This window comes from Lissotriton helveticus, chromosome 6 (assembly GCF_964261635.1).
Source record: "Lissotriton helveticus chromosome 6, aLisHel1.1, whole genome shotgun sequence".
Classification (NCBI taxonomy): Eukaryota; Metazoa; Chordata; class Amphibia; order Caudata; family Salamandridae; genus Lissotriton; species Lissotriton helveticus.
In genome coordinates this window covers 1,041,151,618-1,041,173,925 of record NC_136067.1, presented here as the reverse complement: position 1 = coordinate 1,041,173,925, position 22,308 = coordinate 1,041,151,618, and the positions used below count along the sequence as shown (strand labels likewise).

Below are 22,308 nucleotides of genomic sequence, written 5' to 3'. Positions count from 1 at the left end.
ACATGCAGTGCAGATTACCACTCCTACACTCCGATCTACATCAGATGTAGGCCAAGGGTGAGTTAAGCACACAGCCACAGAACTTTAAAAAGGTGAGTGAGCCTGTACACCTCAGTCAACATACATTAATAACAAGCATTGGCATAGCCAATAGGTCTCGCCTTTGGGACCTTATAAGTGTTTAGCCATGCAACAGTTGATGTTGTTGCACCAAGGACATTGTGCTGCATAACTAAACATGTATAAGGTCCCAAAAGTGAGACCAACTGGTTATGCCAATGCCAATGCTTGTTAGTAAAAAATACCTAGACATGCAACGTTTGCCACACATTATCCTAAAAGCCTCTGGTGGAGAACCGCCAACTCCATGCATAATCACATTATATTTTTTACAGTTTTGCTCAAGTGCACTATTAGGAACTGCTCTCAAAACACAATTTGACACACATTTCCAGATAATTTGCAAATGCTTGCCATTTCCTACAAATTGTCATAAATAGCTGTAAAGGTAGCATGATACACATACTTTAAAAATCTGGTAATATATTAGAAATACAGCTACATGTGCAATTGTTTTTAAACATCTCTCCATATTGTACTATTTTTTAAAAGATATTGTGGTGGGACGATGTAGTGTGTAACCTGAGACCCCTTTTGGTGCTGCAGTTGTTCATTGAGGACAGCCCTACAAAAACACATCCACTCATCATTCAGACCATAAAGTGTGTGGTTTCAAAGTTGTGATTTAGACTATGATGGGGGTAGAGCTGTGTTAGCACTGAAGCGTTACAATGTGTACCAAAACCTGTTGTTATTTGTAGCGAAAACTCCTTGTTCTTTGAGGCATTTAAATTATCTGAGTCCACTACACCATCAGGTTACAGGTATGTCCACATTCCTCTTCAGTACAGTGGACTACTTGTGTGGGCCCGGGCTCTACCTCCACTGGGGCAACCCCTGTAGCCCGCGGCAGCCATTTTCACGCATTCATCACTTCGGAGCAGGGAAGGCAGTGTTTTTTTTACCCAAAGAATGTCTGATCATTTTGGATGTGAATCTGCGGCAATAGAGAATCACATAGCTCACCGGGTGAAGACTTCAGCTTAAATACAGACATTGTAACAAATTCACTTTAAATGTGCCAGGCGTACAGGCTTTTTCACTGCTCGGTTTATTAATTATCCTGAACCCTTGTCGTTCTGCTTTCGAGTTCTCACTACCCCTCCACACATCAGATTTGGCTCCTGCAGCGACTGCATTCTTTCCATTAGGATAGTGGCTGATATCAGAGATAGAGGAGCGGGCACGCGGGGGCCTTTTGAAGCTCCACGTGCACTCATGACATGTCCTGTGGGCCGGGCCGGTCTCGGTGTATCACGGAATAATTCTGAGACAGGACAATCTGTATTTAGGAAATTCTTCCTACACCGGCATAAGCCCAAATCTGTTCAGACACGTAGTCATTCAGGAGGCACATTCCAGGACCCGCTGCTTTTAATGCCACCTGTTTCAGCACATGCCACAGCTCACCTGGCAGCGAGGGCTTTGAGGGAGAGCGTCACGCAGAGCCCTGTGTCGGAGGAAGCCATCATTGACAGGGCAGGGGGGGTCGCTTGACATGGGTGTATGGAGGCAAGGAGAGCGTCACACGGAGGCCTGTGTCGGAGGAAGCCATCACTGCCGGAACCCCAGAAGCAGTGCACTGAACTGGGTGGGTAGGGTACTGGAGGTGGGACTATTGACACAGGTGTATGGAGTTCCTCCCCTTTGTGAGCCCACTTCACCCACCTGCATTTTTGCAAACATTGTAAGGCATCAAATAGGTTTAGAACTTGGCCAGAGGGTGTTTTCAACCTACCGCTGGCGAGTTTCATCTGTGATGATGGCTTAACAAGGTATGAATGTAAGAAACAAGTTCATCGACAGCACGCAGACTAACACATTAACAAGCACAAGCGCGCGCGCCTCGTGCGGCAGCAGGGGGTGAGATGAGGGGGCCTGCGTGATTCCCTTGCGGAAGCGAGCAGCAAGGCGCGTTAATTGATAACATATGGCGCCAGCTGCTCGCTTCCGCAAGGGAATCGCCAAACATGCACGCGTTGCCATTGAAGGCAATGGAACGCTTGCACGTTTTTGCGCGAAAAAGTGAACCGAGGGCTAAAGGTCTCTTTCTATGTATCGCATGCGCCCTGCATAGGCGAGACCTAAAAAGGACCTGTTCAGTCCTACTGATCACTATACTGTATGCTGCAACCACCATGCTTGTGCTGCTTAACTCTTGGTTAAGGAGGTAGCCTTTCACCACTATGAAGATGCCCCGATCCACCTTGGAATGCAAACACCACTCATGATCCGCAAGATGGTGCATGCTGAATTTGTCTGTTCGAACGTTTAGGGAACTCACCAGGTTACTCATGGACAGTCTGTGGGGATATAGGAACCACCACCAGACTCAGTGCCACTAGGCAGAGTGCATGGCACCCCACATTGCTTTGGGAGCTACAAAACCAGATGTGGTTCTGTTGTCTACGGACCAAAGGCAGACGTCATACGGGTCAGTGAACATCAATTTTTCCTATATATGAGGTCTGGCATAAACTTTTCGCTGCTGACTTCTTGTACTCCTGGGGACGCAGACGTGCGTCAGTTCTTCAGAAGGGCCGGCCCCGGAGAATTTGCAACATGAAGCTGGCTGAGTCATCTGGGCATCCTGAATACTGGACGTAGAACATGCCCTAAATGAACTGTAAAAGGAGGTGGGTGCAGCACGATAGCCCCGTTAAAAGCGCCTGCATCAAAAAAAGAAGTACCACTGCTTACCAGTGCTCCCAGAGACACAGTCAATGAAGCTCCCCTCTGAAGGACTGGTCCAGGAGGATTTGCATCACCCAGAACGCTGTCTTCAAATCCAGATCTCTGAGGACAACAAACCTGTCTATCTGAGGCCTCTTCCAAGGTACTTCTTCACGCTGATCCCTGCTGCTGACCTCATACTGGGGCCCACCACTACTCAGGCAGGAACTTGTACTTGCCAGTCAATTTTGTAGACACTGAGGCATTGCCCAACCCCTCTGCTGCATAGTTTCAACGGCTATCATATTGGTTAGTGGGCTTTCATCTGAATGAAATAAACTATACCACATGGAAATTGATACTCCGTAAAATGCATACATTGCTGTTACCGGGTGTACCACGCCCCTCCGGCTTACCTTACTCTTATATGACTCACTTACTGGAGACAGGCGCACAAATACACAACAAAACCCCTACATTATGTCACTAAAATACCTCTGAGAGGGATACAGACACGGCTGGGCCCACTCACATCTCATAGTTTACGACTTTGGGAGACTGTAGTTATATACACAGTGGGAAATCTGTTTGCAGATGGCGACTCCACCAGGAATTTACCCAGACGCATTGGGCTGCCGGGTTCCCTCTTTCTAATACATGCTAATATTGCTTGTTATGTCCGTAAACATTGGGCACTGACAGGGATGGAACCAGAGACACACTCCCTCATTCAGGCAGTGTAAGAAATGGGAACCAGCAGGCAATTGGTCAATTGGCTGCACAAAAACCTGCGGAGACACCTACATGTCTCTCTGACACTCTTCAGGATACGGTGGGAAGAAGATCCTGGTTGTGCGCTGCATGATGAAGATTGTTTTTTCCTAATTGAATATCCCAACATGATATCTCATAACTTCTGCTTCAAATCCATTCAGTTATCATTACTCCACAGACCCTATTTTACGCCACAGAAACTGCATAAGATATTTCCTACAATCTCCCCTAATTACCCCAGATGCCACACCAGCCCAGCGGTTCTCCTTCATATGCTGTGGTGGTCTTCCTCCCCAAAGGCCTACTGGGCCGAAATTCACTTGGCCTTGGCGGAAGCCCCTCACTGAACCACTGTAGAGCACTGTTTGCTGGGCCAATATCCACACCCTAAGCATTCCAAAACCCTACCTCACTTTACAGACCTGGCCCTCATACTGTCCAAAAGACAAATAACTGGGTCCTGGAAATCCCCCCTGGTTCCCTCATTTTACACTGGGGAACTGCTGAGAGCCTCGTGCTGCACAGGAAGGAATGGCATGGGCTTCGGAAGATACCCGTCGACCTGACCTGGGATAACCTACAGGAATTGTTCAAATCCTAAATGTCCAAAGAACAGAGAGCAGGTGATATAAGCAAGGAACCTCCAGATGGAAACTCCAGGTAGCCCCCCTGGTATTCCGTCGCATTGATTCTCCGAGAGACTTGGCCGTTTTCCAATACTCATAGGGACAGATACCCTAAGTTAGTTTGGAAAAACATAACTGGCCCACTGTCCTTCTTCCGCCTACATTCTCCGTACACCTTCAGTTTACACAAGACAGAAGACTAGTTTGGCTAGGGTGGGGGTATGGTAATGTTACTTGTCAACAAAGCATCTCTCTATAAGTGTTGAACCTCGTTGATTCTACTGAAGCCGAGGATGAAATCACACTTTTCATTATAACATAATTTACAATTTGTTTGAAATGCGGATTCAATGTCCTTGCTTATATACACTTACAATATACACTGCTTTGACGATTTCCTACTGAATTTGACTATTTTTTAATTTCAATTAAACTCCTCATCCTCTGTGCACAGACTGAAATATACATAGTTAATGCATGTGTACATCAACTGTGTCACATGTGGCCAAAACCGATTTGTAACCAAGGTATGGGCACCTAGACTAACGCATGGCAAATGTCTACATACACAAAAGTCTAACATTTTTTAGGCATGCTAGCCAAAACTCATTTGGCAGCCTTATGGACAGTAAACCTCTGTCCTCATCACTCTCACCTTTCACTTCTCGACTAGTGTGATTTTTATTTTATTTATTTTGAAAGTTTTATATAGCGCGAACAAGATCTTTGCAGATATCAGAGCGCTTTACAAAGCAGGGAATACCAAACAAGAGAATGAATACGCGAGGGAGCATAATAGTACAGGTAAATCAATAATGCAAGTAAATAGTCAGGTAAGTGAAACAATAATACAGGTACAACACATATTTGTAGGGATCTAGCAGAATAATACAGGAAAAACACATAGTCGTCGGGATTGAGCTGGGTAATATAGATCGGTGCAGATTCTTTACAGATCCAAGTTAAAAGCTCAAGTGTATTTGGCCATGAGAAGAGCTTTTACTTCTTTCTTAAAAAGTGTGATTGAGGAGATGAGCCTTTTTTCAGGAGGGAGTGAGTTCCAGATCCTGGGTGCCATTCCTGAGAAAGAGCGCTTATACGTTTTTTCCTTCCTGAATCTTCGAGGTTTTAACAGTAGATTGTTTGTGCCTCTAGTGTATCTAGAGCCGCCAGAGATTGACAGCTTCTGAGTGAGGTATCCGGGAGAGCTCAGGTGTACAGCCTTGTGTGTCATGCAGGCGATTTTCAGATGTATTCTGGCTTCAAAAGGCAGCCAGTTCAGGGATTTCAAGTCAGGGGAGATATGCGAGTGTTTTTTTGACCCAGTGATGAGTCTCGCTGCAGCGTTTAGAGAGGCTCTTAGGGGTGCAGTAGTGGTTAATGGGAGACCGCAGAGGGCGATGCTGCCGTATTCAATTCGCGGGATTACTAGTGCTTGTACTGCAGTTTGGAAGTCTTTGGCTGGTAGGAAGGGTTTAAGTTTCCTCAGGGTATTGATTTGGAAGTTCGCACCCTTAGTAGCCTTGCTGATATGATGCTGCATGTTGAGATTGGAGTCGAGAGTTATGCCTAGAGATTTTGCTGAGTCCACGATGGTGGGTAGGACATTGAGTGCAGTTAGCTGTTTAAGCCACGTTTGAGTGGTAGAGATCTTCGCGGGAGGTGAGATCAAAAGGAACTCTGTTTTCAGAGCATTCAGTTTGAGATGATTATTTGCAAGCCAAGATTGGGTGCTTCTGATCGTTGAGTTCAGGAGTAAAATGTCATTGGGAGATTGTAGTTTGAGATATAATTGGGTGTCATCTGCGTACATGTGAAAAAGTACATTGGATGCTTGTATCAAGGTGGTGAGGGGTTCCATAACTAGGTTGAACAAAGTTGGTGATAGGGAGGATCCTTGGGGGACACCTAACGAAACAGGTATTGGCGAGGACATCAGGTTGTTACTCTTGAATTTCTGCGACCTGTTGTGTAAGAAGGAGGTGAACCACTTGAGAACAGTCCCAGATAGACCCATTCTTGTGTTCAAAAGTTCGAGTAAGTTCTCATGTTTAACAGTGTCGAATGCTGATGAGAGATCAAGAAGGATGAGGAGGCAGGTATCATTTTGATCTAGCAGTTGTAGAGCGTCATCAATTATGTGGGTCATAGCAGTTTCAGTACTGTGTCCTGCTCGGAAGCCTGATTGATGAGCGTTGAGGAGATCAAACTGATCAATGTGTTTAGTCAGCTGTAGTTGTGCGCATTTTTCCAATAGTTTGGCGAGAGTGGGAATATTGGTAATGGGACGGTAGTTGTTTAGGTCGGATGGGTCGGCAGTAGGTTTCTTTAGTAAAGGTGTGACTTGTCCAACTTTGAGGGAGTCAGGGATGAATCCTTGTTGGAGCGAGCTGTTGATAATTTTAGTCCACAGTGGAAGGAGCCATGGGGTGAAGTCTTTGACAGCGTTGGCAGGGAGGGGATCCGTGAGGTGATTGGACGGTTTCAAGGTGCTGGGCAGTTTGCTTATTTCTTCTTCGGAGTAGGTGTCAAAGGATGACCATGTAGCATTGTTTTTTAGTTCGGTGGGTGTTATGCAGTTGGAAGTGGTGTAGAGGCTTGCGTCAATGCTGAGATCACTCTTTATGTTGTCAGTTTTTTGGGTAAAGAAGGCGGCGAAGTCTTCACAGGAGGGTGCTTTGTCCAAAGAGCTGATAGGTTGGGGTTGTTCCTTGGCTTGTGTTCTGATTAGCTCAAACTGTTTTCTTGGTCGGTTTTTTGCTTGGTCGAGCTGGAGGCTGAAGAAGTTTGCTTTTGAGCGCTTTATTTTCCTGAAGTAGGCGTTTCTCTTTTTCTTCAGGGTTTTCAGGTGCAGTGCAGAGGGAGCTGTTCTCCAGGTGCGCTCTGCCATTCGCATGGCTCTTCTATCTTCATTGAGACTCCCGTCGTACCATGGATTGGAAGAGGTGTGGCGCCGCGGCCAGGGCGACTGACGCTGGAATCTGGGGACCACGGTTCGATCCCCGGCTCCGGCGGCAGGTCAGCCCAGCACCATGTGACTCTGGGCAATAGCTCGCTTAATCTTCCCGACGGCCCCCCAGCGCCTAGAGACCCTTACGGGTGATTGTGCGCTTTACAAATGTGGACTTTACTTTACTTTATTGGATATTTTAGCGGAGACTCTTTTTAGCTGCATAGGAGCAGCCTCATTAATTATTGACCTCATGGCTTTGAGATAATGGTCAGTCAAGGATTGGACATCTGTAGCGCCCGTAGGAGGGAGCAGTAGGTCACGGCTGTTCGGGGGTAGGGAGTCTGGGTTGAGTTTCTTCAGGGCTCTTTTCCATATTTTAGGTCTGGAGGATTGAGTCGTGTTGAGTTTGATTTTTTCATTGATAAAGAATGTGACGATATGATGGTCTGACCAGTCACAGGGTTGGATAGATTCAAGTTGAATAGCGTCCTCTTTGGCGATGATGAGGTCGAGGATAGAACCTTTCTCATGGGTCGGGCTGTTGCATAATTGTGTGAGGTCCAGGGCTTTGAGGAAATTTTTGAGACTATTTACCACCACATCATTGTGATCGTTCCAGTGGAGGTTGAAGTCACCAAGGTATATTTGGGTGAGCTGTCGTCCGGCGTTAGTTGAAATCATGTCCATGATTTGTTGGGCGAAGGTGAGGTTGTCTCTGGGTGGGTGGTAAATGCCGTGAAGAGAGCATATCGGTTTGCCTTCACTGATAATATCGAGGCAAATGTATTCGCAGGAAGTTGAGGAGCGTAGGGAAGGTGCGGAGACTTTCAGAACAGAGAGGTTGTTCCTGTATATGCATGCAATTCCACCACCTATCTTGCCAGACCTGCCAAGCCTAATGATGTGGTAGTTGGGGGGAACCAGAATATCCATTATAGGTGTAGAAGATTCAGTTAGCCATGTTTCAGTCAAGATGATTAGGTCAAGGTCCAATGATAGGATGAGATCGGCGATGGCGGAGGAGTGTCTAGAAGCCGATCTACAGTTGAGGAGAGTGCATTTGAGACGGGGTGTGTCAGGGGAGGTAGAGGGTACTAGAGAGAGGGGGACTTTTCTAAGGTTATTCGGGACGGAGATTCTGTTGTTTAGTGTGGGGGGTCTACGGGGTTTTGAGTGTATCGTGGGAATGGGGAGGTGCGTGGCGGTTGTGTGGTTTAGGGGAGCTGGGTCGTAGGAGCGGAGGAGGGTGAGAATGTCGAGATCCGAAAGAGGGGTGCATGTGCGACGGGGGTGGTTGTTGCGATTGTGGGCAGGGATCACCGTCCAATGTGGGCGGCGGGTGCGGTTGTTGCGATTGTGGGCATGGATCGCGGTCCTGTGTGAGGGGTGTAGCTTGGGAGCGTCATCGGGACGGGTGGGGAGCCAGTTGAGAGGGCGGGTGTTGGTGAGTGGGGTGTGTCTGGGGGGTGTGATGAGTAGCTCTTTGATGGTGTGAATGTCTTCTTTGATGGTGTGAAAGTCTTCTTTGAGCTGGAGGAGGGAGGACATAATCTTGTCCAGCGTGGGATAGGTGTTAGTGCTGGGGGAGGAAGTCATGGGTGAGTGGCTGACCTGTGCATTAGCATGCGGGTGGGGGGGTGGGTTGGTGTTCATGCAGGGCTCCGTGGTGCCGGCGTACAAGTTGGTGTTAGGGAGGAGAGAGGGTATGGGGGCGATGGGAGTGGATGAAATGCAGAGGAGGTTGGTGGCGTAGAGGAGGGCTTTGGTGGCAGGCGGAGAGAGCGGGGTGGAGTGTATGTTAGTGGTGATGGGGGAGCCTGAGGGGTAGTGAGGGCTGAGAGTGGGGGGAGGGGGGAAATGGTGTTGGAGATGGTCCTGTCGTGGGAAGGGGGAGTTATAATAATAGATGTGGTGTGCTCTGTGTGGTTAATTAGCGGGTGGTAGTGGGGACTGAGAGTAGGGAGGGACAGAGGGTGGGAATTGTCATTATGCGTGTCATTCTGGTGCTGATCCAGGTTAGCGGGATTGTGGGTGGGAGCTGTGTTGTCAGGGGAGAGAGTAGTGGGAGTGGCATGTGTGGGGGTCCAAGTGTTGAAATTAGGGGGGCGATTAGTGTGTGAGGGGGAGAGATTTGTGACTGTGATTGAGGGATGTGTGGTGGTAGCAGCAGGTGGGTGATTGACTAGGGTGTTGGAGGTAGAGGTGAGGTGTGTGTCGTTCTGATGTTGAGCGAGGTTAGGGGGGTTGTGGGTGAGGGCTGAGATGTCAGGAGTGATAGTGCTGGAGGAGATATGGGTGGAGGTCCTGGGCTTGGAAAGGTGCTCTTTGAACTTGGGGAAAAGGTTGTCTAGTAGTTCCAGGTTCTTGTCTGTGGATTGAATTAGGACAATCCCGTTATTGTAGATAGTAATGGTGGTTCTGCCAGGGAAGAGTTGGGATGGAGTGATGGAGAGAGTTAGGCCATGAGCCGTTTTCCTGGTGGTGGAGACGGTGAGTAGGGTGAGGAACGCTATTCTCCATTGAGCTCTACGTGAGGTGTGGAAGATGATATCGATGTTCAGGGATCCACTGACCGGTGAGAAGTAGGTGTCGGCAAAGGGGGTTTCAGGGTGGGACCTCAGGAAGTTGTGTTTAAAGCGTTTAGCGGCTTTTTTGGTGAGTGTGGATGGGTAATTTATTCTATATGTGTGCTTGCCGATGAGATCCATGTTGGGATGGCTGTAGAGGTGGGTATGGGAGGGCGAACGATAATAATACAAATGTGCAAAAGATAACTGTCAACCGTAGGTTACTTAGCACAAAAGTGACACAAGTGAATGGCCAAAAATAACCAAAATATAAGAGGTAGCAATCGGTGCAGTCCAGAAGTAGCGGTGAGTGGATGCAGCTTACAAAAATTTTACAAGGTATATGAAGTGGCAGCCACTTAAATGGAGGCCAAGTGACATTAGTGAATAACCAAAAATAACCAGAATGTAGGAGGTAGCATCGGTGTAATCCAGTAATAAAAGTGGAAGTGTGCAGCTTACAAGAATGAGCAAAATATATGAGGTAGCGATCAGTGCATAATAGGGATAGCAGTGAGCTGGGTTATATATATATGAGGTAGCGATCAGTGCACTACAGGTGAGGAAGGAGTGATATAGTTATAGGGTACAAAAACTGTACAAAATACAGGTAGGAGTACAATACTGCAATAAAAGGTAGACACTTAATCACACATATATGAGGTAGCGATCGGTGCATTACAGGTGAGGAAAAAGTGACATGTGTGCAGGGTACAAAAAAATGCAAAGCATACAGGTAGAAGTACAACAAATGTATAAAATACAAGTATTACATTCTTCTAGGTTCTGTCACTATTCATTTTCAGATAATATGCCAAGACATTGCTGAAAAAGGATGAACAGCTTTGCGAAAAAGTTCTGTAATTATATTTAATTTTTAGTTAATTATAATACTACAGGCAAACAACTAACACCTTAAACGTATTCTATATGGGGGAGAAGTCACATACTACACAAGAGGAAATAGTTCCCATGATGGCAACAAAAGTCAGATAGACGTCGGGCCTATATCTGCCACTGTTTAAACCAAGTTTGAGAATCACAGATAAGTTAATTATCTGTAACACTAGTTCAGGAAGCTGTTATTTTGTATGCATTCACACACAACCCATTCAAGTGTCCCAAAAAAAGCTAAATTTATCAGGATAATAGCATTAAAGTCAAAAGGATTTTGGGAAACGTGACAATCACCAGGATTTGATAACAGATCCTTCTACTAATGATCACCACACAACATTTTTAGATCAAGCCTAGCCAGGCGCATGCGCTGCTCTTCGAGGCATGCTGTATCTGGTCAGGGTGCTTAGGCCACGCCCACCGCATTCCTTTTGTTCCTTCTTGTACCTTTCTGAATTCCTTTGTTTTACTGGCAAGACATTGCTCCTTGGCCAGCCTCTGGGTGTGTTTTTCACTTTGTGGCAACCACCCATGTTACAGGTCCCCTTACACTCTGATTTTATTTCCCATTTGTTTCCAGCACACTTTTTTCTACTAAATTGGTACTGTGCCGTGAACCCAGCAGCTCTTTGTCTCTTTCCTGCCATGCATGTTTCAAAATCCTCCATCCATTTATTTTTTGTTCGCTGCACGTTTCAAAAGTCCTTTGTTTATCTGTTTTCACTCCCCAGCCACGCACGTTTTAAAAGTGCCTCATTTATTTGTTTTCACCCCCCGCTGCGCATGTTTCAAAAGTCCCTCGTACATTTACGCTTTCACTCCTCCCATCACGCACATTTCAAAAGTCCCTTGTATATGTTTTTCGTTGTGGTTCATGACAGCACAATATCTAGGTTCATGCCCCGTCTAAATCACTCAGTGTAGTTGAGCCTTTAAGGACTTCAGATACAGTGATTTACGTAAACGCTGTTGAACAGTAAGTTAACTAGGAAGCTGGTGGCTGGCTCAGTACAGGTGGGTGAGTGCCACTGGCCAGGCGGAAGTGCTGTTTGCTTGCACTACTACCCACTTGTACAGTGTGGGATGGTTATTCTGTAACACAAACAATGCCAGCTCTTGTTCATGCACAGGCCTCTTCGAAGCGTCGGCTCTTTGTGATATGGGTGTAGGCTTCCTAGCATCGGCTCAATGATGAGGGTGTGATGTCCCCCCCGTCTGCCTGGATTCCTCAACCTCATTGTTAGGTGCCGCCATGTGAGACAGATGGACGTGTTACTGAAGGGTGGACAGACGTATAATGTAAAAAGAAATCTATATTATAATTGCACACATTCCTGATTTGGAGATGATGGTCCCTTTTTAAGCAGGGTTAGGGGCTTATTTTTTGCTTTCACCCACTAAACCTCCCTGGGGCGGAAGTATTACTTTTGAGGGAATCACACCAAAGCCTGAATTTGATTAAGCACAACCGCCTTCTTTGCAGTCTTTGGCATTTAGCCTATTGTCTTTCGCCAGGGTGTGTCTGAAATAAGCCTTTATGACAACTACTGCCGAGCTCGTGGAGAAATGGGCACAGCCGTTAAATTTTCATGTTACAAATGGGTGAGGCACAAGCCTGCTTTACCTGGGGGCTGAGATTCCACAATTGGTGCAGCGGCCTGGTTCTATAGCCTGGGGGATGCAGTCCACATTACTGACAAAATCAAATACTTTTTTTTTTTTAGAAAGCAGAGTTTTACTCGCAGAGTTACTTCAAGCTCCTTTATGGTTGCACTCAACTGTCATGTGGAATCAAAGGAGTTGGATTTTTTTGTTATCCTTTTCTAAACCGCAGGTGATATAATAGAGTTAAAGGTGAGACCTATTGGCTGTGCCAATGCTTGTACATTTTGACATGCTTGTTACAGATATATAGCTACAAGCAGGAAGGAAAACAAGCATTCGCAATGCAATAGGTCTAGCATTTGTTAAAGTTAGAGCTGTTGACGTTAAAAATAACAATGTTTTTTACTTTTGTTTTTTTATTTGCAGTGGAGCTATTTTATTTGCATAGCACTATTGCCAATGGTATAAAAAAGCAAAAGTAAAAAACATTGTCCTTTTCAGCGCAAACAGCTTTAACTTTAACAAATGCGAGACCTATTACATTGGAAATGCAATTGGTCTCGCATTTGCCAGAGTTGGAGTTATTGGAATTATAAATACTATTTTTTTTCCCTAGCCATGGTCCCATTGGACCTCTTTTGGCCACATACGGTACTGCACCCTGGAAAGTTGGAGTTATTGCCATTATAAATTTGTTTTTTACATACCCATGTTGCAGGGTGCAGTACCATATGTGGCCAAAAGAGATCCCATGGGACCTCTTTCGGTCACATATTGTATTGTATTGTATTGTAATTGCATTTATATAGCGCTCACTACCCCTGACGAGGCATCAAAGCGCTTTTACGGCGAGTAGCACGCTACTCTAGGACCCATAGAGGATTAGTGTTGAATTAGTATAGTGAAATATAAAAGTAATTTTAAGTGGTGGATAGGTTAGTAAGTTATTTGGATTCGGAAGGATAGCAGACGGATAGAAGAGGAAAAAAGGTTTGTATTTACATAGTGCTTGTTACCCCTGGTGGGGTGTTTAAAGCGCTTTTATTTGGCGAGTAGCATGCTACTCCGGAAACCCATAAAGGATTAGTGGTGAATTAGTATTAGTTCATATGGTACTGCACCCTGCAGAAGATATGATAAATCCACCCTACCCATAATGCAAACAATACAGTCCCACAAGTACATTCAAATAGCTATGTCCATATAAACAATTAGTAGCCTTGAAATGTGTCAAAATAATTATTATATTAATCCAGGATTAGGTTGTACTGGAGCTGATGAAGGAAATATATAGGAGGTCTCATATAAATGTTAGATGTGCGAGTGAGAAAACTAACCACTGCCAGCCTTACTTAGAACTAAACAGGAGTCCTACCTGAAGCCCTTTAAGAAAATAGTGCTCTGAGGCTATAATTAAAACCTAGGGAGTAACAACACATGTAACAGGGGATGTCCTCATTGGCGGTTACAAGGAGAGACAAGGCGGTACTAAGGAGGATCTACTAAGCGTATTGACCAATGAAAAGCCACCATTTACAAAGGACAGGAGCCAAAAAAAGATGTGTGGAAAGTGGGCGGAGCTTTACGCCCATATCCTAAATACAGCGGGGCAGATTTATGAGGCCCTTGCGCCACGTTTACGCCGCTGTTGCATCACGCAAGGCGGCGTAAACGTGGCGCATCCCTATGACCGATTTACAACGTGACGCATCTAGGCAGATGCGTCACGTTGTAAAGCCCTGCGCCGCTTGTGGGCGTTCCGGCGCAGGGTGGGCGTTCCGGGGCAGGTGCGCCTCGCAAAAGTGGCTGAGTGAAATCTATAAGATTTCACTCAGTCACTTTCAGGCCAATGCTGCGTCAAAACCCTGCGCCTGCTTGAAGCAGGCGTAGGTCTTGACGCAGCATTGCAAAGATGGGGCACCCCCGAGCCTTGCTGGAGCTGCGTCGCGCTTGCGACGCAAGTCCAGCAATGCGCCACCTTAACGGCACAGATGCGTCACGCATCTGTGCCGTTTTTGCCCCATGGTGCGCCGCATTGTAAATGCGGCGCACCATGGGTGGCGGAGCAGCGGTGCAAGATAACTGGCGCATCCCTGGGGATGCGCCAGTTATCATAAATCTGCCCCAGCATGCCTCATAGAGATAGCATAAGCGCTGCCTAGATGAGACCTAACAAGCATGTTTAAAAAGACCCATTAAGTACACTAAGAATTTCTTGATTTCCTGGTGCACTGGAAGGCAAAATTATTCAGTTACAAATGTGGCTCAAAAGTAGGAGTCAAGAAGTTCCACAGACAAAGCATTTCGACTTTACAAAAACATAAAATGAAATTGAAATTGATTTGCCTTCCAATTAAAGGGTCTCTACACTGCTAACCGTATGTTTCAGTGAGCATTAGAGAATTGGTGGTGTAATGACAAGGGAGAGATGGAGGAAGGATAAAACCAAAATCTAAATGCATCTTTAATGGGTCTCGGCTGCTCAAAGACACTTTGCGGAAATCAACTGCTTGTGCTCGGTAGTAGATTTTAGTCAGCATTTTTATATTAAACAAAATCAATACACTTTCCCGGAAGGAAAAAAAATCACCCAGCCTTAGTAACGGCGAGCTTGAAATGCATTCAGCTGCCAAGCTAACTAGAGAAATCGTGTCTGGCTATGTAATGAGCATGGAAATACAGGCCTGGATGGAGCAGCAGGTAAAGAGACTAAAAGCGCACAGCTCAGTTCTACAGTAGGACTTGAATTTTGTTTAAACAGAAAAAAAGGTTCCTGTTCTTGCTCTAACTAAATTATGTTGATATAACCAAAAAACTAGGGGCCTTATTTATGAAGGCCTTGCGCCGCCGGTGCGTCACTTTTAACATGGGAAAAAGTGACGCATCGGTGGCGCAAGGCTTTCATAAATAAGGCCCCAGGATTACTAAGTGAGCGCTCAGATGGGACTCATAAATTTGACGCCAGGATTATTTAAAACCCGTTTATTTTTCAAGCACAAAATAAGGGGTCTAAAAAATCATTACAAACTTCCTATTACTAATAAAAGCCATTAAAATGTTCTCTAGCCACAGAAGAATGAAAGGAGTGGAAATCAGGACTGAACACAGCTGTACACCAGCAGATGGATAAAAGGCACATCGATTTTACATTTAAAACCATCCACCTTGAGAGCATCAGCTGACCGCCGAAAATAGCGGCCACAAGTTTAAAGTGCCCTGAGCCACTTGCAGCACATCCAAACTCATCCTTCCCACCCAGAGCCCATCGACTGGTCCCCTGCTCAGGGCAAATGACACACATTGAGACACCTGGCAAATAAGACAGAAATTTCACATTGTGAGGAGCGGGCAGGCCTTGGAGGGATGTAGGCACTTTTGCCCCGCCCCTCCCCAATCACCCTCCTTCAAACCCAGAGAAAAAGGTTGCTGAGGCTGGTTTCATACCCTTTAATGAACATTGGCAGTAAAAAGCCTCTGAAAACTAGCTGGAAATCCACTGTTTACTGTGGTTTTCGGCTTGTTTTCCCTGCCACAGTGTGATATTGGCTCCTCATCAGGAGACCGTATGATGGGAGCCAATATCGAGTGCCACACTGTGGCACCATGTGAGTTGGCAGGTATGTGAGTTGGCAGGTATGCATTGATAGAAGGCACAGGCTGAAACAGATGGTCCTGTGGGCGATGGACGCTGCAATTGTGTAGCGCCATACGTGACATGGGGCACAGGAGGAACACATGGGTGGCGAAGCGACATGTGAACGGCAGCGGAGGAGACTGAAGAGGGAGTGAAAGATCGCCTGCCTGCCTGGGACTTCAAAACCCCCAACCAGACCCACTATAGACTTAGTAGGCCGATGGGAGAAACGTGATGTGGCAGGGGACGTAGCCTGCGTGATCTGCTGCAGTCTCTTCTGATGAGCACTGCGGAGCGACACTGCCAGTGAGTGAGGCAGTGAAGTGTGGGTCGACAGCGGGACCCCATGTTGCTCCTGGGCAGACCTGCCATCCTTAACGTGGTTCATTGCCACGTTTTTATTTTTATCAACTGCAGAACTATCCCTATGACATTTCACCTACCTTTTTCCATAAAATTAAGTCTCTGCTCTGCAGCTTTCTGTGGAATGAGGGCTTCCCACATATTGCCCCGGCCAAGTGCTTCAAATCCACATATAATGGTGAAATAGCTGCCATGGACATTGAGTCATATTATAGGGCCTCCCACCTAATTAATGTGAATGAATGGTAGAGTTATGCCTCAGTAGGCCTAGAATACGCTTCAGAGAAATGGGCTCTCTGGGGAGTGTCAATCCATCATTTGGCATACAGGTGTGGGGGGGGGGACCACACACCACCCTCCCACCAGCAACAAAGATGGTGGTCAATCTGTGGAAGACCACCCTGAGACAATTGGGGAGGCAGTACAAGATGACAGGCGGACTGCTCTATGGGAAGACACTCTATTGGGACAGATGGCTAACCTACAAGGGTTTAGGAGATAAAATCCCGTAGGTATCTCTACGTTGGGGGAGTTTATGGAGGGAAAAACTCTCAAGTCCTACTGGAGCCTGCAGGAGGAATTTGGGCACACAATCAATTCTACAGGTATCTGAAGCTCAGATATTTCCTGTCCGAATGCATCTCGGACATGTAAGACTGCCCAGAAGTGAACCCACTAGATGCGGAACTTCTCATGGGCAAACTGGAAGACCACAAGTTGAAACAGATCTATCGCAAAATAATCAATAACACAAAATAATCTTTTGATTCCTTGTGAACTGCTTGAGAGCAAGATCTAGGCTTGCTCACAGACAAGGAGTCGGCCGAGGATAGGGCGACCCCTCGACACTCTGCAATCTCTTCTAGACTGTCCTTGATACAACTAGAGCTCTGCCACAGAGCATACGACACCAGACAAAGATTATAAGGGATGGGGGTGATAGCCTCCCCGGCCACTTACCCTTGTGCAGAGCATCCTGCACGCAACCTGGGGCTGTCGAGATTATCAAGCTATTGACACAGGTGCTTTTCTGTCTAGGGTGGTCCTGGGGTGGACTATATCACAAGACCATGGGTTGGTCATACAAGACATAAATTCAGATTTGGACAACAACAGACATAAGCTCACACTGCTTTGGCTTGGGCTCACAGTGCTCTAAGGGATATAGCACAAATATGGATGTAGGTGAGCCTTCGGCAGCATAGAAGTGGTAGAAAGGGCTCGGCCACTGCATAAAAATGGAAAGACTGCTCTACAATGCCAAAGGTTGTCCCCAGGGGTACATAAAGATATCGGGGGACTGGGAGTGATATAGAGTGGTTGACCTTCGGCCAGGCACCACCAAGGTGGATATGCTTGAGACTGAAATTCGTAAATATTCGGGGTGAGGTTCATTAGACTTGAATGTGGGAAAAGACTTGTTCAGAACAATGTTTTCTGTAATGGCGGGGGCGGGGAGAAGTGGGGGAAGAGAGCGACTGTTGGATATGCACCTTAGTTTTTCTTTTCAATGCTTAAAGATTATTTTCCTTGTTACACTGCATTGTACCCTTCAAAATTCAATAAAATGTGCCTATAAGACTATCCATTGTGAGCACTAATCGCTTCCTGAACAAAACTCATATAGTAAATCCAAAGAAGTGCCAGCTTCAGAAGAACAAAAGTTTCCTTTTGTAGGATTTTCAAAAACATATTGTACTGCTCTGTTACATTGGGCATCTGACAGTACAATGCTTCACTTCAGTTTATAATGTCTGCATCTTATTTGGTTATGCATGCAATGGATACATTTCAAAGGCAGCTAAGCATCTCTACCTTGGTTAGTTAGAGTGTTCTGTGTGAATGAAAGGAGCAAGGCCTTCATGGATGCTCTGGCTTGATTCAGAAAAGGGACAGAACAAATGGAGAGTACTAGTCCTCACCGGAAATTTGAACTTACATTCAGAGTCAATTTTAATCTTTTGGCATAGGTTGAAGAACAGCCATCTCCTACAGAAGATATAGTAAAAATATTACAAAATATTTTCATGGATCAATTTTCCTTAGTGAACTTCAACAGCAGAGACTGCCTGTCAAAATAAAAAAGACCAAAGTCTTCTATGGGAAACCGTGTGATGTTGTCATTCAGTATTGAGGTTCTGAGATCCAGATGAATGTGTTGGAATGTGTGCTACTCTTAGACAAACACATTTCATCACAATACACCTGGAAATCTAAAGTTGGGCTTAAACTGATGCAAGATCACAAAAACATATAGCAAGAAGGCAATAGTCAGACTCTTTGTTGTGGTTGTCATGCTGGTTAAACAGCGGTATTTGGGCTGCAAGATTTGGATTAAAGTTGACTTGCTGAAGATTATGGGTCAGTATTTGCTGGATTCCACCAACATACTGGATTATAAACATTAATGAGTACACTTCATCTGTGGGTTTTATGTTGGCCAAAAAATGTGAATTGAGGGGTACATATTAACTTCCCCTCCGCTACCAGTCCACAATGCCAACTCGTTCTACTTCAAGAGAGGATGAGGCTCACAGGTAGACTGTTGACCTTGGAGCTGGGAAACCAAGGTTCGAGCCTCTGGGTCGACTCCACATCCTGTGATTCTGGGCAAATCACTTACTCTCCAGTGCCTTCCCCCCCAAAAAAAAGAATGTGTCCTTGTGTAACGTAACTGGTGCTTATGTAAAGCGCTCCAATACCTTTGGGTCGAGTTCGCACTATATAAATCTGCAACAACAAAAAAAGTAGTAAAATAAGCATCCCAGATGTGGACTATAAAACAGTGGTAATAACCATAGTCTATTGAGACTACGTTATGTCAACTCTTTAGCCACAGGCATATCAATGATTACTTTGAGAACATAAAGGTGGCCCTATATGCCACAGCATAAGCTAGACTGTGGAATCAAACACTGCAAACAAAAGAAATATACTTGCCCCCCCAGAAATGGCTTTCAATGAATGGCAATGGTATTTTCAATGTGGCTTGTATTATGCCAAAAGCACTTGAGTCTCAAAAGCTTGCGATCTCAGGTGCCATTCGCTCCTTTTCAGTAAGACTGGCCACCTCTAAAAGAACTGATGAAAGCGAGGGGGACTTCTCATCAGCTTTTGAGATTCAGAGTCAATTTAGGAGCCAATGAAGGAATCAGCAATTAAAAAAATCCTGGAGCTTAGATAACTGGTTTCTATGTATAAAATGTGTGTTCAATACATTAGTCCTGCAAACTGCTCTTTCACTATCTCACCATGTTGCTTCCTGGTGACAGCATCTACCAGATTAATTACCTGCTAGTATGAAAAATCTGCATATAAATAAAGAAAAATGTGAGTTATTTTGTTGCAATTTTGAGAAACAAATCAAAGTAACAGTCAGCCAGAAAAAAAATGGTAATCAAGTTTTAGAAAAGGCATAATTTAGAACTGCGAATAGCTGTCAATTCTTTCTGGTCCAGTTGTCAATAAACGTCTTTCTCTGATCCACGCGCTGTCAAACAGTTTTGCTCCTAGGAATGTTTCAATATAAATCGCTGAAGTCCAAAAACCCATAAAATTTGACAAATCACAGAATCACAGTTCTGCGTGTCAGACCACAAACAATCCATCACTGGGTCTCCAGTAATGGTCACAGCTCTGCAGTGGTGTGTAATCGTTACCTTTGATTCATGTTCACCCAGACGGTGCACAGGCAGTCCGTTGTCTCTTTCACCTTCCTGGTATCGTCGTTGCTATAGTCACGAAGCAGCTTGTTGGATAGGTCCTTGAAGGCAGTCATGCTGGGTTCTCCTTTGTTCAAGTCTTGCAGTAACAGCTGTGAAATGGTAAAAAGGTTCATCATCCCACACGTAGAACACAAATGCAAAAATTAATGATGAAACATTCCATCATCACACTTACATCAAAAGGGAACCTATCAGTAAGAGATGGGAAAAAAGAAAAGAAAATGGCGGTCAAGCAGGTATGCATTTTTGCTGGGTAAAGTTTCGAGATTCTGTGCATATATGCACTTAGAATGTCTCTGATTCAGGACAGATACATGGGAAGATAGGTGAGGAGGCTTGGTCATAGAAACTACCTCAGGAGATCACTCCTACTCCATGTGTACAAACTAGTGTGAGTGACAGAGAGACGGTGCATTGCACTATTATCGTGTAATCACCACTAATTGCATTGGCCCTGTTGGTTGATGGTGAATAGATCTGAAAGGTGCATAACATTAACTGTTTGAGTGTGCTTATCATAATGGCTCTGGATGGCTGGTGCAACATTTTCAGTGTGCAACCCATACCTAGAAAATGTTGAAAGTGTTGGGGGCCCTTCTAAGCAGGAGTAAAGTGTATTGGCTGACTTGGATTCACCAATGCTTTGTTTTTTATTTCATCAACGCTTCTCAAAGGACCATGGAACCCCACCCAAACAAAAGGATTAGTGTTTTCTGAGGAGTGGCAAAAAGCATGCAACACATGAGAGATTCCCAGCACTGGCTGAGCAAGTACTTGACTTGGACAACTATTGGAATGGCAGCAAAATGAACTGAATGGAGAGGTTACATCAGACACACAAGCCACTATGACAGATGCAGTTCAGTGTTTGAACAACACTTGTGGGATATTTAAACGGCTCCTTCCGAGCAGGGGGAGGTGCACAGGAGGTGACTATGCTTTGATTGGTCTTTCACTGTAGCTGTTACAAACAACATGTTAGTTCCTCAACTGAGAAGTCATATTCTTCTCTGGTGAGTGGCAAACATCATGAAACAGGTGATTTGAGATGTGCCACACTGGTTGGGCAAGTATTTAGCTGCTAAAGCGATAGAAATGCGAGTAAAGCTAAATTGATTGAAATTCATCAACCATAATACCTTGGAGGAAATAGGGCAACCGCACCAGCCCTATGTGGCTCTTAATGTCCTTATCGCAAACTCTTACTCTATCCTGGGTTATTATTTTTCCCATAGTTAAGCTGGGGACTTACATTAGACCCTCAGCACCAGACTTGCCATTCTCTCACTCTTGTAATATAGAAGAACCTTTCCTAGAACCTGAACTTTTACCCCGTGCTAGGATTGGGATTCCCCTTACTAACTAGAGTACCGGTTCTGATCCTAGTTTCAACCTTGTAATATCCTACGGTCACTAAATGAACCCTTCACTGCCTTAGGGATGTATGTTTGTAAACAAACAGCTAATTTTGGTACCACGAAAATATCCCAAATGATACATGGAAATAAGTAAAGGACAATATTTCTCATCTGATACCTGTCATCTGCTGTCACTAGTTCTCCTAAAAGTCTAGAGCTCACACGAAGAAAGTGCAGCAGCATCATTGTGACTTAATAACACCCACAATCAGCAAAGCCATTTAATATATTGATATTAATCACAAATATACTTTTTAAAAGCAAATAGAGATCAATGGTATGAATAAGCTTTATACCACAAATAATGGGAGTAAATATGTCATGGAGCTTTGTCTGCGCGTCAAAAATGTCAGATATTTCAATGGTCGATTGTGAATATCCAACAATAGAAAGAAACTTAATCTGCAGTTGGTAGCTCAATTATCAACTATCAAAAGCTAATTTAAGCGTTTCGTTTCCTTTTCCAGTTGTCTACTGTTTTCTTTTTATAGAAAATAGTGGTTTTTTTCAATTGTCTTATAATAAAATCTTTTGAGTTTTAAGGATTTGTGGCTTAATTTTAAGTATCAAATCTGTCTTCAAATAATAGAAGAGGGAGTATTTTGGGTTTCTTGTTCCAGCTTCTCCTCCCTACTTTCTCCTCTTTGCTTACCAGGTATAGCGGAGTCCTTCTGTTTCTATTCCTTGACGTAACTTTCAGCCACTGACATAGATTGAAATATTGCGGGCCCTTTCCAGGTGTTTTGTAAGGATTTTTTGAGCGAGAAGCAACATTTTATTTTGCCATTTACTCTCCATCCAGCTACCCTAGCAACAAGGTGATTTAATGGAGCTATTTGTTGCAATATGTGCACTATTGTAGCCATTTGTGGTGACGCCCAAGGCAGCTGCCAAAAATAGCCTTAACAAAGAATCCGCTTTTAATGTAGAGCAGGATCTGAGGGCAGAATAAC

General features: G+C 44.9%; 1 protein-coding gene across 2 annotated transcripts in view; it reads right to left on the bottom strand.

Moving 5' to 3' along the window:
• UTRN (utrophin) overlaps positions 1 to 22,308 on the bottom strand; it is a 1,532,463-nt gene that overhangs the window by 831,157 nt on the left and 678,998 nt on the right. For both annotated transcript variants that reach the window (XM_078648677.1, XM_078648678.1), the window contains one exon: positions 19,872 to 20,026. In XM_078648677.1, coding sequence (XP_078504803.1) covers positions 19,872 to 20,026 — 155 coding nt within the window. The remainder of the gene's footprint in view (positions 1 to 19,871; positions 20,027 to 22,308) is intronic.